General features: G+C 42.0%; 1 protein-coding gene across 3 annotated transcripts in view; it reads left to right on the forward strand.

Moving 5' to 3' along the window:
* MICU1 (mitochondrial calcium uptake 1) overlaps positions 1 to 15,424 on the forward strand; it is a 116,983-nt gene that overhangs the window by 6,617 nt on the left and 94,942 nt on the right. For all 3 annotated transcript variants that reach the window (XM_009325783.1, XM_009325785.1, XM_009325784.1), the window contains exon 2: positions 4,898 to 5,059. In XM_009325783.1, coding sequence (XP_009324058.1) covers positions 4,899 to 5,059 — 161 coding nt within the window. In that variant the 5' untranslated portion in view covers position 4,898. The remainder of the gene's footprint in view (positions 1 to 4,897; positions 5,060 to 15,424) is intronic.

Here is a 15,424-nt window from a genome sequence, read left to right on the forward strand (position 1 = left end):
CTTGGGGATGGGGGAAGGAGTGGATCCAGACGCCTCCGTAGCTGGAATCCACCTCTGGGCACCCTTCGTATGAATTACCCCTGTACAAATCTCTCTTGCTGGTACCAGTTTGTAAATGGAAGTATGGAGAACTGGGGGGAGGAGAAGTCAAAATTAATAACTAACTTTGGTGGAGGCAGGTTTGATGCTAAGAGGTTTTTTTCCCCCTGATTTATGTATCAGATTATTTTAGGTATCTCTATATTCCTGTTGACAGTGAAACTTCTCTCACGATTGCTTTGCCCTTTCCTGTGTGTCTTGACTTTTCCTTCTCATGGGATTTATTTGTTGTACTTCTTCCCCTGTTGCAATTTTTCTTTCTCCTCTTCTCAATAATCCTCTTGAAGATGGAGACAGGAGAGCTGGGAGCCAAGACCCGTGCTCTTCTGCTGCTGGCTCTCTGCTTCAGGGCACCTCACGCCTTCTGGAGCCGACGTCGCTGGCTTCAGTGAGTGAGGGTAAGGTATAACTGACAGTCAGGGGCTGGGATGGAGATAGGTGAGGAATCTTCCGACAGCTGCTGCTGGGTCAGGATGTCTTGGGGCGCTCTGGCAATGTCAAACTTTGCTTTTTAATAAACATACGGCTCCAGAAAGCTCTTAGTGACTCCATCTCAGCCAGTCCCTGCAGAAGTCTTTATGCCTGAGCAATGCCTCGTAAATGCGAATCTTTTTGGAGAAGATCTTACTACATAACAATATTTTTCATTTAAATTTACAGTTGACATTCTGTGCTAACGCACAATCTTACCATGTCCTAGTAAAATTGTTCAAATAAAACGTGCCTGTGAACCTTTCTCTGATTAAAAATTAAACACCCATCAGCTTATTCAGTTACTGTTCTCCCTCTCGCGTGCTTGTGCCACCGAGGCCAGCTTCGACATCAAAAAGCTGCTTTAAGTGTGTTTAATCTTAAAAACTGTGGCTGTTCTGGATTGCCAAGAAGGACTACAAAAAGTTCAGTGCTGGGCGTACCCAGGTGTGAAGAAGTCCCTGTTGCCTGGGCTGGGCTACTTAGTGCTTTCAGTATAGAAACCATCTAATTGGAGTGCTGGAAAAACAGGAGCAAGTCTTTTTGTTCTCTTTCTTTCGGTATCTGAAAAAGAATGCAAGAGAGATGGGATCTGCCAGTTCTTATGTGCATTGAAAAATCCAGGGCTGGACTGCTGATGCTCTGGATGTGCCGGGGGGAGAAGCAGAGAGCCTGTCTGAATTTCCTTGCAAAACAGGTTAGTGGACAGAGGATCATTGTTTGGGAAAATAAAATATCCACATCAAGCAAGAATGTATATAGCTGTTGAAATAATTTTCCATTTCTTCTTTTAAAGTGATCTGGATGTCCTCAGTTTGAATGATGCCTGTTGTATCTTGGATCGGAAGTGGTACTTTCCTAATGGGTTTGTGGGTTTCCTGGATGCCAAAAGACGCTAACAGTTTAATGTTACATTACAAATATATGAGGCTTTGTGCTGTTCTCACTTGCCGGTGGCGTGTACCCATAGAGCAGGGCCCTGAGCACTTACTGATGGCAGTGAGAGCTGCTGCTGCAGCAGCTGGTGCAGAAACACAGCTTAAACCATGGAGCTGGAGAAAAAAAACGTGGTCCTGAGGTGGGCAGAGCAAACCAGGTACCAGGATGGGTTGTCAGATCTCTTTTGGCAAGGGGATTGGGGTGAGGTGGGTTTTTTGTTGTGTTTTGGGGTGTTTTTTGAATGTTTGGGCTCCAAGGAATGGGTTTTGGTGGAGCAGCCAGTAAACAAAGCTTTGTTTTTAAATCTTCAAGTCTGTCAGTTGCCTCTTCTGCTTAAAAAAATACCCATGTCTTGTGGCACAAATAAAAGCAGCTATGTCATTCTTTTCTGGAAAAAAAAAACCACAACTATTTCTTTTGTCCAAGGATATTAATTCAACCTCTGAAAGTAACTGTAGAGTTGTTCTGAGCAAGAACTTAAGGTAAGACTGGCTTATCTCTTAAAAGGAAAAATACGATCTACAGGTTAATTGTAGCAGTATTGCTAGAACATCATGATAACTTTCATGTTTGATCCTTATTTTCAGTATTTTGGAGTTAAGGTTTTTTTTCTTCTCTGAGCTATTTTGTTGTATCTTGTAAAAAAAAAATCATTTACGCATTAAATCATGCAAGAATTGAGGTTGTTTCTTATTGTAAGCTGTAATCACATCGGTTCTCGGGTGTTTTATACTTTATCTCAGTTTTATTCCTTATCCTACTGCAGATTGTGGTGTAAAGCTTTTCATTGCTGCAGTTAGGGCAAGACACTTATTTTTAATCTTTTTAAAAGTAAGCACCAGCTTTCTTGAGTGATCTTGTCTTAAATGCCTGGAGCTTTTAACAAACATACCAAATACCATAGCGCTTTCTATTTAAAAAAAAAAAAAATTATGAGAGATTGTAAAATTGCAGCTGGAAAGCATGGAAAATTTCACTTCCAAAGTGCTTTTTTCATTCTGAGATAAGGATACTCTTTATTTTAGGGTTATTATGGGAACTGCCTGCTTTCAGCTCTCTCGGGCAATTGCTACCAAGTGAGCACTGTCTGGGTGAATGTCCCAGCACCGTCAAGGATGAAGATTACTTGGACAAAGTGGATAATTTAGTGTTTCTTAGGGCTCAGACAGAAAACATGTATGCAGTACTAGAGCCAACAATCTGAAATGTTGTAAAAATCTCTTCAAGCTCAAAAGTAAGGCTTTTGTGGGGCTTGATTTTCATTTTGACTGATTAAATGATACTGGCAACACTTCCCTTTATCCATTACATCTTACGCATATAAAGCTGTAATTAGGATGGGGAACCCAAGTAAGGGCAACGTTAGCTTCTCTGTGAAAATAACGCTTGCAGATTTTTCTCTGCATACGTAACAGAAATTCATCCCTGGAGATGAAATGGGAACATCAGGTTTGTATAGGATGGAAATATATTTTAAATTTGAGATAAGAGCTGTTTTTCATAACGCAGTCTTCTATTGTTCAGAGCTGGAGAATATTGGAGAATAGATGCTGTTGGCTGGCTGTTTTCCATCAGAACTTTAATTTTAAGCCTATTTATTTTTAAAGGAATAAACAAAATGGTAATGCCAACTGCAAACTTGGTTTTTAATACGTGCACAGATAAATATAAAATGGATGCTATTCAGATGCACTAGCTGTGAGCAGCAGGATTCGTGGGTTTTGCCCATAAACCAGGGTGGCGAGGGAGAGACACCCTGTGGCTTTTGCCCTACCCATCAAGAGCAGCGTTGCCACCTCTGTTCCAGCCTGCTGTCACCTGCTGGTGCTCCATCCTGCCTCGCTTGCCCCAGGGCCATGCAAAAGCCTTAGATCTGATACAAAAAATCACTGATAAGGGATTTGCTAAGGACTTTTCATTATCTATGCTTTTCTTCCCCTCGCCATGTATTTCTTGATGTGCTGTGAAGTCTTCAGATGCATCTCCACCACCTCTTGCCTTAAAAGATATTGAGCTCTGGCACTCAATTATCTGCTGAATATTTTATGTGCGTTTTCCCTCCCTCTTCCTCTCTTCCCCTCCCTAAGTTCACATCACCGGTTCCTGTTATGAAATCCTGAGTTGCATGTTGCTTTAACCGGAGGAAAAGGGCAGTAATGCATTCAACTCTTTATAGCTGAAATGGGATAACACACCACACATGTAAGACGTGTTTGCGCAAAATGGTCCCGAGATTCTCATTGTTGGAAGTTAATGGTTTAGCAAAGCAGCACGGTGGCATCTTGAGTTGCAAAAGCAAACAGAAAGCAATAGATGTGACTTTATTTTTGTGTTCTGTGATTACTTACTGGCTGGGAATATTTGAATAGAACAGCAAGAATGGTGAACGAAAGGAAGGAATCAGGCCACTGCTCCCTGCTCTCCACTTCCAAATTTTTTTTTTTTAATTTTAAAATTCTCTTTTACCATTCTGCTCCCAATTTCTTTTTTTTTTAAGGCTGACCCCATGATGAGAAAACTGAATTTACATCCGTTAGAAATAAAACCTTTTTTCCACTAAAAGATACAGCACCTTTTCTTTTCAAAGGGAACATTTATTCTTCATCTTCAATCTTGTGAGCTAGCAAAAATTGCTTTGTATCCTGTAGCTGGTGTGTATGATGAGGTGACATTTTTGTGGTTCAGATTTCTCCGTTGTAATAATATTTAAATTAGCAGCTCTGGTTTCCCATTTGTCTCTGTACCATTGTGTGTGTAACAGGGCACAGATTGTATTTTACGAGTTTTAACACTTTGAAACTTGCCTTATACTTAAAGTTGAATACAAATATGTTTGCTCCAGGCTAGCTAAAAAAGTGATTTAAGAACAGTAGGGTTTTCTTAAGGAAATTTAAAATGACTAGGTTGGGGTTTTGTTTGGTTGGTTGGCTTGTTACTTGGTTTAATTTGCCTTTTGAAATACAGCTGTGTCTTTCCCTCTGGCCAAATGGCTCTTATTTGCTGTAGTTGCTTGTAAGATCTACCTGCATCTTCCATGCCTTGGCACTTGAGTGGGAGTGTGCAAATATTTCCTCTTAATGAAGTGTCCTGGGGAAAGGCTGAAAAGGAATTTGGAAAATCTTGTAAGAGCAGCTGAGTAAGTAGTTGGGATGTGACAGCAAGGTGTGTCAGCCAGGTGTATGCCAATATGTAATACTTGTGATTTGCTATTTATTAGACAGGTTACATACCTATTTCAGAACAGCTAATAAACATCTGTGACAGTTATTTTCTGTAACTTTTCCTATTTTAGAAAAAATGTGAGCGAATATCTGGTTGAGGGTCAGCGTGAGAGTCCACAACTGGAAACCGTTTGTTGCTTTACTGATGTGTTGTTCTTATTCGACAGGATGTTTCGCCTTCGATTCCTTCCTGTTGCAGCAGGGCTGTCTGCTGTTTCGTGGCGTTACCGTGGGACGGCACATCACCCCAGGACCAGGCGTAGGCTCATGGTGGCAGCTTTTGTAGGGACAGCTGCAGCGACAGCAAGTGCCAGATTCCTTTGGCAGAGGTAACATATATTTTTTTGGTTTTTTTTTATTTTTTTTGCCTGAGAGCTCACGCTGCTTTAGTCCTGTGGTAAGTACCTGCAGATGGGTTTAAGATCTGCAAAGCATTATTGCTTGTCCTGCTTCTGCCGCATGGGAAGGAATGGCTGTTGCTGACTCCCTGTAGAGCTGCTTTGCTGCTGTGAGTAGCCAGAGAGATGTGAGAAAGCTCAGGACTGAAGAGTTTTCCTCTGTAGCTGTCCTCAGCATGGGCTGCTTGCCCTTGGTGGGGTTTGCTGCCCAGCTTCCCCCTACGTGGTGATGCTACATGGGTCTGTGGTGTTGTGTGAAGATAAATCTGTTGACTCTACCAACCTGGGTGAAAACATCGTGCTTTCAGCTTCTGGGAGGGCTGCTGGGACAGCACGCTTGGCCAGGGGATGCTGCTCTGCTTTTCTTTGTGTTCTGCTGGCCGGTTCACATACAAAACATAGCGGAGGAGCAAAACGGGACAGTCCATCTTTCGGTGGTAAGGTAGCTGCACACAAGATTCATGAGGTTTATAAGGGCCAGAGCCTGAGCACGCCTACTCTGAGCAATGAAGCTCAAAGCCTGTTTCCATAACTGCGAGGAGAAAGGGGATATTTGTGCTTGCCTGAGGTGACCCTCACTGAACCCTGGGCCCATGCCACATTTGAAATAAATCAAGGACTCCCTTCTCTTCCCTCAAAATGTGAAAGCAGTGTGGCACTGGCAGTGTCACTCAAGGTCATGGATGGCCAGGATAACACCCCTTTTCAGGCAGGGAAGTGAGCAGGGTGTTTTTCCACTTAAAATATCCTCAGCATGATTGTAAAGTAGGTAGGACATCATGTCCTACGTAAAGCTCTCCAAAAGATACGGAGTTAATATCTCCCTCCTGCAGCAGATTCACCCCTGCTTTTAACAACAGCCAAATTGTCAGTTGTTAGCTTTGCCTTTGATCAGGAGGAAGGTGCTTCCTGCAGCAAAGAGCTGCTAAGGGTATGCAGAGTGCTAGGTCAGGGGCGATTTCAGGGAGTGACTTTTTGGCTCCTGGAGTACTTGGCTGTTCCTTGGAGGCTCCTGGGCACTGTGGCCACGCTTGACCTTGCTCAGCTGAGAGCGCTGATAGAAATCAGATAAAGGAGATGGCAGCCTCTTTGGTCTGTGATCTCCCCAGTCCTCATCAGTCTGGAGAGATTGGCTTGCTGTGATTTTAATTTTTTTTTCTTTCCTTGCTCTGTCTCCTTTGTCTTTTATGAATTTGTAAAGCACTAAATAGAATTGTACAGATTTAAGTATTCCTTTCCTGTATGAGCCGTGAAATAAATACACAATGTCTGTAACTGTAAAATAAAAGTACATCCAGGCTTACGGTGTTACTTTAATTACTTGGCATACAGCTGTTGAATAAGAGGAGGAACAAAACTGGTATGTTTGGTGTAGAAAATACTTCATACTGACACCTGTAGGAGTTTTAAACAGACTCTCAAATAGGCATTTTAACATTGTGTTTAAATAAACGCGGGATGAGAAACCGCAAATTTCCTTTTGTCTTCCACAATATATAAATTGAGTGATTAGTTGAGTTTAAGAATAAGCGTAGGTGAATTAAAAAATGTTTGTAATGACATCCTGGGTTATTCAGCTAGTTACATCCTGGGTTATTACAGTAAGCAGTAGTAAGTATAATTAATTCGTTATAAAAGGTAAATATGTAATACATGTAGCCAGGGCACGGGGATCAAATAAGCCAAGTGTCACTGAAAATGTAATTCATATACTACAGAGAGAAATGTCTGTGTGCATCTGAGTATTTACACTTAGTAGTAGGTGATTTTGATCTATTAAATGTTGCAGAGGTATTTAAATGGAAAGCAGGTTAGGGAGGTCCTTTGCGTAACCAGTTCTGTTGGTGCAGTTAGTCGGTCGTAGGGATGACCTATGATGCTTGTTTTCCTTTGGATAGTGAAGCACCCGTGCTTTTGTTGTGACATGAAACTCTCCTGTGCTGCACAGTTAGTCTCTGAGAGGTCCAGCAGGTCCTAAGTGTGGCTCTCTCAGCATCACAAAGAATTACTGTCCCTTTAACGGCAGATGACTCTCAACGAGGAATGTGTGCCTGCTAATACTCTGCTTAACCTTGGATGGTTTGTCAATGAAGCTGGGACACTCCATTGCCCTTTGAGTAAGGAATGCAGTAAGGGATGCTCTCCTGCAGGCTGTCAGTGAAGTTTTCTTTTAAGATGAGGGATGTCTCCCTCTTTGTTTTCTTACAATTATTTTTCTTTATAGTTCATGCATTAAAGGTGTAATAGGCTGAATCAAGAAGCAATTGCAAAAAATCTTACACTTCTTGGGCTAGGTAAGTAAGAGTTGATGCGCTGTTAGAGGAAGAGCGATAATAAAAGGAAAAGAGTATTTGACTTGAATTTCTTTTTGTCATCTGCATAGAACCATGTGTAAATGCCCCAACTCTTCTCGACTGACATGTGGGAAGCAGCACTGCATTTCCTATTAGTACTTAAAAAACCCCCAACCTTTTTATTTCAAAACAGATTTTTTGTACTTCTGATGATGAGGAACCTTGCAAAAAGGGATTAATATGGTGGTGCCTGTATGTGAATTTACCCTTTCCAGTACTTAGCATGAAGAAAGACAGGACTTGTCAGGTGGTTTCTGACTGTCATGTGCAGCCTGAAACCAGTGTATTTCAGATTGATTCTGTAGGATATGCTTTGAGCAGCATCAGAAGCCAGTGCTGGTGTAAGAAAGGCCACACAAAGGTAGAGGAGAAGTCAAGGATTGAAAAGATGTGTATAAAAAACCCCAGTGGTTGTATGATGCGAGACAGGAAAGACTTATTCTGTGTCTTCCTAGACTGGAAGTGGGTTGATAGGATCTTCACGTTTGATCTGCATCTGTGTGTAGCTTTCTGCGTAGCTGTCCCTTGTAGGTGAGTGTTGGTCTTGTTGCCTTCGCTGTCCTCCAGGAGCTCCTGCTGCCTGCTTTTGGTGGAATATATCTCATCTAAATAATTACACAACAGGAGTAGCTAATGCTGCTCTGTTCTGCCATGGTGAAGAATACTTCAGCAATGCAAATAACTGAGCTTAGAAGACTAATGAAGTTTACCCTTGCTAAGCAATAGCTTAAACTCTGAGGATTTCCAGCTGATGACAGAAGCAATTAAGTATCTGGGCATTGGTATAATGAACTGAATTAATTAATTGAAATAAATCTTGGTGCAGGCATTGGCTAATCTAAATGAGGCGTTAATATATAAGAAGTATTGAACCCCACAGTTTGCAGCAACTTTAATGTTTATAAAAAATACTTTTACTGATACTTGTGTAAAACTTGTATTCTCTATTTGTAGCTCCAAATACTGATTTAGTGTGTTATTAAATGGCCACAGATATCTTCTTTATGTCACAAACCTTCCTTGCTGAATCTACGGGCGGTGGGTGTGTGAAAGTGTTAAACTGGTGTTTCAGCGCTGAAGCTTGTCACTCAATCAACCTAATATTGAATGAAATAAGGGAGCGAATGTGCCTTTGGGGAGCACAGAAGGATCTCTGTAAGCAGAGTCCTACCAGTGCTGTTCCTGATCGACTGGAAGTATTTGGTTATGCCTAACTTCTTATCCTTCTGCGAATATATTAGCGGTAAGAATAAGAGCAAGACATCTGTGGTGCTCTGGAAGTTGGTTAACAAGATCTTTGCTAACGGTGTGTTTGTGTCCAATGTGGTACTCAGTCTTATTCTGCTGCATCCCCTTGGCCTTATTCTGTGCTATTCTGGTTCTTGCCCCATCCTGTGCGTAAGTTGAAGCAATTAAGCTCAAGATACCTGTCTCCCAGCCCTGGCAGAATATTCTCATTCTGTTACAAGCTCTTCTTTTTCAGGCTCCACTCCTCAGCAGCAAGCTGAGCTGTTTTGGTGCTGGCTGCCACTTCTGCAGATTTCATTACATCTCTACCATTTCTCCCTCTCTTCCTCCACCCTGTTCTCCTTTGTCCATCCTGTATCAAGTGCCCAACTGCTTTACTGGAAGATCCTCTGTAGGAAAGACTCTTCATCTTCCTTGCTCTGCTGGCCTTCACTGCTTTTTGTGTTTGGCTTTTTTCCATTGGCGCTTCTGAAATTAATTTTGAAGCCTAGATCAGCCCTTAGCTAAATCTGTTTAAGAATGCATTGCTTTTTTGCATCAGTGTCTTAGGGGCTTTAGAGTAATTTGATTAGAATACAGGTTTAATGGCAGAATTGCTGGAAATATCTTACGCCAGGTGAAACTGAGTCTTTAAAAATCTTTGTTCTAGCGAAACAAAGGAAACCACATAAATCATAGTCAAGAGGGGAGAAACCTCTTTTATAGCTATAGATGTGTCAGGTACTACTTAACCTGATGTAGGAGGGAAAAGTTGAAAAAATGTAGGTATTATCCGTGTTAGGTTATTTTTATTTTGAGAGCTGTGCTCCATTTTTTTAATTCTTTGAGAGGTAACAGAATTAAGAGACTATCCTTGGGATTGCCGCGCTGAGGGTTTTCTCCTCAGGCTTGAAGACATATTGATCTATGAGCGGTGTCTTGAAAAAGCACTGTGTCCTTTCAGGTGGCTTTTGGCTTCATATTATTTTTACCCACGAGCATCAGGGGAAGGAAAGGATCTGGTGCCAGGGAATGAGCCAAAGTCAAAACTGGAGTCAATTAGGCAGACATATGAACTGCCCTGGGGGGAAGTGACCTCAGCTGACCTGCAGAGCTTAAAGCACAGGTATTGCCCAAAGCCTGCAGAGCCCTGGAGTTTGATCAGTGCATGTTCATATCATCTTGTTTAAATGCTACATAGCAAATCAGAGCTGGGATTTGTGCAGGGAAGCCAGGTGGAAATGCAAGAAACTGGTTCAGGAATCATCTTGGTTTGCTGCGATTTTATGGGGACTACACTTTGAATTCTCTGTCTCTTAACAGGATAAGCATTGTTTGAACTCTGGGTCTTTAATGTCACTGGAAATGGCACTTTTTAATCTTTTTTTTTAAAAAATACGGGTGCCCTCTGGTGGCCAAGTTCATGCCCGCTGCCTCCCCTTGGCACCGAATAACTAAAAATACCTGCTCACCTTGCATGCATCCCCAAGAGCGTGTTGGCTGTCCTCCAGTAGCTATCTGGAAAGCAACATCTCTCCAAGAAGTCACATCATTTGGAGTAGGGGGAATAATTTCTTGGCTCAATAGAGGAAGCGCAGAAATTGTAAATATCACTTAATTTTGATTAGTTCTTGATTTGGAAGTAAAGTGCCAATGCAGTCATTGAGTGTCACCCCTTTAGGGTCTAGTCTTGTCACGGCTGGCACTTTCTTACGACGTTCAGTGTCCACCACCACCCGATGGCCCATCTGCCTTCTAGGCTGTGCTAAAGATTGGATCTGCGGGGAGGAAGCAAGGGAGAAAACTAGGGATGGGCATAATGTTCATTAATTAAGACTTTAAAACTGAAGTTAGCCTAATCTTGGGGGTTTTTTAATAGCTTTTTACTTTGGCAAACTTCTACAGCTTCAGCTGTCTCCTGCAGTTGGCTGTTGCTGAGACTTGCTGGTGGAAGCTATATGCTTTTTTTTTTTTGGTGTCTAGACCACATATGGGATCATGTGTTATTGCTGCTTGTGGGGCCAGGTGAAGAGAACAAAAGACTTGTGAGGTTGAGGCGGCTTTGATAAATGTGATGCAGCCCATCTGTTTTCAGTCTGCCAAAACGTCTGAGGGATTGCATGAGGTACTGGCTGGGAAGGGAATAATGCTGTTAAATATCCTGGAGTTTGTTAGAGCAGAACAGTTTTTAATTGGTGTTCATATAGACATAGTGGGGAATTGCTCCCTCCTGGACTTGCAGCTGAATTTGTTGGGACTTCTGTCCCAAGAGCATGAGGCCAAATTCTCAGAAGTATGCAGCTGTGTGAACACATCCCAGGCTGGAGAGCAAAATGCGGTGCCAGGAATGACCTTCTCTGGTCTACCAGTTGTGAACAGCAGTACGGCCTGAAAGCTGTCATGTGTTAGCCCTGTCTCTGACCAACCTCCTGTGATCTTCCCCTGCTGTCTGCTTTTAGCTAAAGACCAGGTTTCGTGGGAATTAAGAAATCTGAAGGGATCTCCCCCACATGGGATCTTGTAGCCCGCTTCTTTCCATGGATACATCAATTAAAGGTTTCACACTCCTTTGGGTACTCAAAGCAATAAGATGTTCTCTGCATTTAAACACTCCATCTTGCACGTTTTAGCTGTGAGAGTTGGTGGTCAGATGCTTGGAGCACTCTTCCTTTCTTCTTCCCCACTGAGCTGCTTGAGTTCCTCTGTATTTCTTGAGAATTATTTCATATAACTTTAGTTGTCTGGCAACACCGCTTATCGTAGCTCTACAGTTGCTCTTTTGTGTTCTCGTGTCCTCAATGGAAATGAAGATGGATCAAGTAGCACAGTCAGGTAGACAAACGCTGCTTGTTGGGAGCCTATAAAACGCTCTGGTGTGGAAACACCTGCTTTGCTATATGCATGTGAATAGGCTCACCCATTTCTTACTGCCTTGCAGGACTGAGCCTGTAGTTTGCACAATAAAACCAGATGCTGCAGTGATTAATGTTGTAGCACATCTTCACTTAATGGCTTGTTGCATTATTGCAGATGGTCTGGGAAAGGGAACAGATGCTGATGAGAATTCATGTTCCTTCCCTGCCAGGTAACTGGGTGCTGGGGCTGCTCTCTTAAAAGTTCTTCACGATGCTTAATTATAGATACAGGCTAGTTAAACTAGATGGAAAATAGTGTGTTTTGGGTTAATGAACTTGTGTTCACGTTTTATGTTAGTATAGAGACCCAATTTGTCTGTCCTTACAGAGAAACTAAATATTTTCAAGGAACTCAGAGAAAATAAATACTGAAAGTCACAATTCACATCAGTTTTTCTTTAGTTGATGTTTGATGTGTATAACATCACATATACACACTTGATGTCTATAACATGCCTGGTAAGTGAATAGTGCTTCAGTGCAGATGAACTCCTTGATTGCTCAAGGTGCAAGCAGACGTAATACAGACAACTTCCTAGAATTACTGCTTGCCTTGGCTAAGCTCTGCTTGAGCTAGAGCTTATCTCCCCCCGCTTCAGCGGGAGGAGCCCACTCAATCTTGATTTTTTAGAAAGCATTGGGGGAAGAGAATCTGTACATCAGGGAAATTGTTAATTATCTGCACTGTGAACAAGGCTCTGTGTTTTTCTCGGCCTCAGTGCACGCTAGTGCCTACTTTCAGCCATTTTTTGGTTTTGTTATTAGGTTACAGAGCTTTCCAGCTTGTTGTTCTACCAGGAATGCAGGCTATGATAATCTACTCCTTTATCTCAGCCTGGGAGGAGTAAGCTCTCTGACTCCGAAAAACTTACCCTACTAAGTATTTGTGGCTTTTCATTGGGTAGGATTTAGAGAAAAAAGATGCTAAAAAGCTGAAGAACCTGAGCATAGTAGCATTGGTGTCAAACAGGAGCATTATTTAATATTTAGACTTGATTTGAGATTACTGTACTTGTACATACAAGGTTTGCATTTGTCCTTAAGACTGCGATGATTCACTGGGAGTTACGATCAACTGATGATCCACTAAAGCACAAAGTGGCTTTCACAGGCATTAATGTCTAGTATGGATGAAACTAGTCATGTAAACATGTCTGTGTTTGTTGTGCCTAGATGTTCCTTTTGCTCTTTGGCTGTCTTGATGGGTGTCATGTGCTTGCTTGTGCTCAGCTTACTGAACAAGCGAGACCGTAATTTCTAGTGCTCTCTGAATCTTTACTGATAGATGGCAGGGAACGCAGGGACTTTATCCTCTAGCTCATTAATAAAAGAGGTGGCATAGGGCCAGGAACTCACCCTTGTCAGGGCTTGGGAGAAGCTTAGCCACTCGATGATCAAATGCTCATATTTTGAAGCATGTTATTAACCAGTTTTTAATCTACTGAATGTTTCGTGTTGATTTTTGTGTTGCTCTGGCTTATTAATCACAATTTCGTTTAGTGGCAAGTGGAATAATACAGTGTGAGAACTTGCATTTATTAAGCAAATGCTACTGTGATTATCAGCAACACTGGTAATCTCATCAAGAAATTACATCTATTTAGCATAAGACTTATTTTCCATAAGCCCCTGTTGACTGTTGTGAAGTTCTTTTTTACCCTCCTTTAATTAGAAAGCCTAGATCATCTTGTTTCCTCTGTCCAACGTTGGTCCTTGTCTAAATAACAGGTCTCTGATAACACAACACCTATTGTCCTGTTTTACTCTTTTTAAATATTAATAGCAATGAGTTAAGGCTTACTGAATATCAACAGCAGTTGGGCAGAGAGTCTCAGCCAACTCTTATTAAAACTAAACCTCAGACTTCTGCAGAAACCTTTATAAAGACCTGAGTAGAAAATACATATCTATAGTGTTGCTGTGTTCTATAGATCTTCGCTACCATTCAAGTGGAGAGAGTATGTCTTCTGTCTTGAGAAGATCAGGATATATAGAATATAAAGAATTGTAAACAGAGTAAGTGTTCACTTGGAAATATATAGTTCTGTCACTTCCAATAACATGGTAAACAATAATCTCAATTTATCACATGCTCCTTGTTGTTTTTGATAACTCGGACAATAAAGTGTTCTCTTGGTCATTGCCTCCTCCTTGGGTGCTTCTGTGTCCCTTATCAATTTTCTACAGTATCTAGCTTTCAATTTATATGGAGTACATTTAACACTCTCTTCCCATCTTTTCTGTTTCCTTATTTCTACAGGGCTTGCTTTCTTCTGAACTAAAGTTGTGAGTTTTTTCACTTGTATTTTTTAGCAGTTATGGCATCCTTCTCACCCTTGGGTATAAGCTTTGAATACCCAATAAAACAATCTTCAGCATTTGGTAGTTGTCATTCTAACTCAGACTTATTTGGATCCATTGATCTGGCTCATAATTTCAAACTGATAAAGCCGGGCTCGTACAAACCCACAAGTATGGTAAAAAATAATAATAAAACAAGGGGGAAAAAAAAGACTTTCTGTGTTTATTGAGGGCACCTTAAAAAGCCTGTAGCATCAGAGGCTTTTCTTTGCTTCCCTTACTCTCCCAACCTAAGATTTTTTTTTTCTTGAAAACGAACACCGGTGAGTGACAGTGGTGAAGGGTGATGAGCTTGCTGTCTTTTGGGGCAACAACAGATAGAGAACAGGATGCCAGCTGTGATCTTACTGGGTTCATGTGGTCATCCTACCTCGTGCTTCTTGCTGTCTCTGCCAGCCTCACTGTTTTATCAGTTACCTTCCCTTGCAGTACTGTCTGCATGCCCAGGAGCAAATACAAGGGGAGTTGCAGCAGTGACTGAAAGCAACTGCCATTTTCTTGGGGAAAAAAGCAGCTATCGAGGCTGTCAGCCTTCAAAGTACAGTTTGGATCAAGAGAAGTTCAAGTGAGCGGCATGTTTAGGAGGTGAGGACCACAGGCTTGCGGCTCTGTGTATGGCGGATGTTAACCAAGTTGTGGCTGCGTGCATCCATCAGGGCTGCAGCTCGGGGGTATGGCCCTGTTCCTCACTTGGGGTGAGCTCTGTTTGGAAATGTAAGCAACATCTCCTGGATTAAGAAATTAACAGATTTAATTTATGAGGATATGAGGGTAATGTTGGTAGGATGCTTCCAGCATCTGTCATTAGGGTTGACAACCTTCATGAAGCAATTATTTTCCTCTGCAGGCTATTGGGGAGTCACCTCTAAGGAGCAGCATGTTATCCCACATGATCCAAGTTAGCTGGTAAGACTGACCTGAAACCATTCAGGTTAATCTTCTTCAGAGTAGTCCCCTTCAAGGTCCTCATGCTCTGGCCTGTCCGTCTGCGCCCACGTGCTGGTGCCTAAACTGGACTGCGGCAGAGGCGAGTGGGAGGGAGCGTGAGAAATCAGCTAGTCTGCTGCCAAGGCAGGGCTGGGTGCTGCCAAGCTAGTCCTGACAGGCAGCTGTCTCACCTATTTTTAGCAATTTGCTGGTGATGGAGAGAGCAGTGATGGAATAAATCCTCCCTGGCAGCTGATTCCAGTGTTCCCCTGTCCTTAACATTGAACGCTTTCTGTGTATGTATACGTATATATCCACAGGCTGCTTCTTTCCATGGTGTATAAGTCTCTTCCCTTATGATGTCCTTAAGCATGTCCTGTGTCTTGTTCTGTCTTTCGCTGGACCAAGAACACAGTGTTATATATATATATTACGGTTATCTCACATTCCTGTTTTCCATCTTTTCTTATAGCAATCTGCCTGACTTAGGTCAGTTTTTCCCACAGTGTGTT

This window comes from Pygoscelis adeliae, unplaced genomic scaffold, assembly GCF_000699105.1.
Source record: "Pygoscelis adeliae isolate BGI_AS28 unplaced genomic scaffold, ASM69910v1 Scaffold4, whole genome shotgun sequence".
Lineage (NCBI taxonomy): Eukaryota > Metazoa > Chordata > Aves > Sphenisciformes > Spheniscidae > Pygoscelis > Pygoscelis adeliae.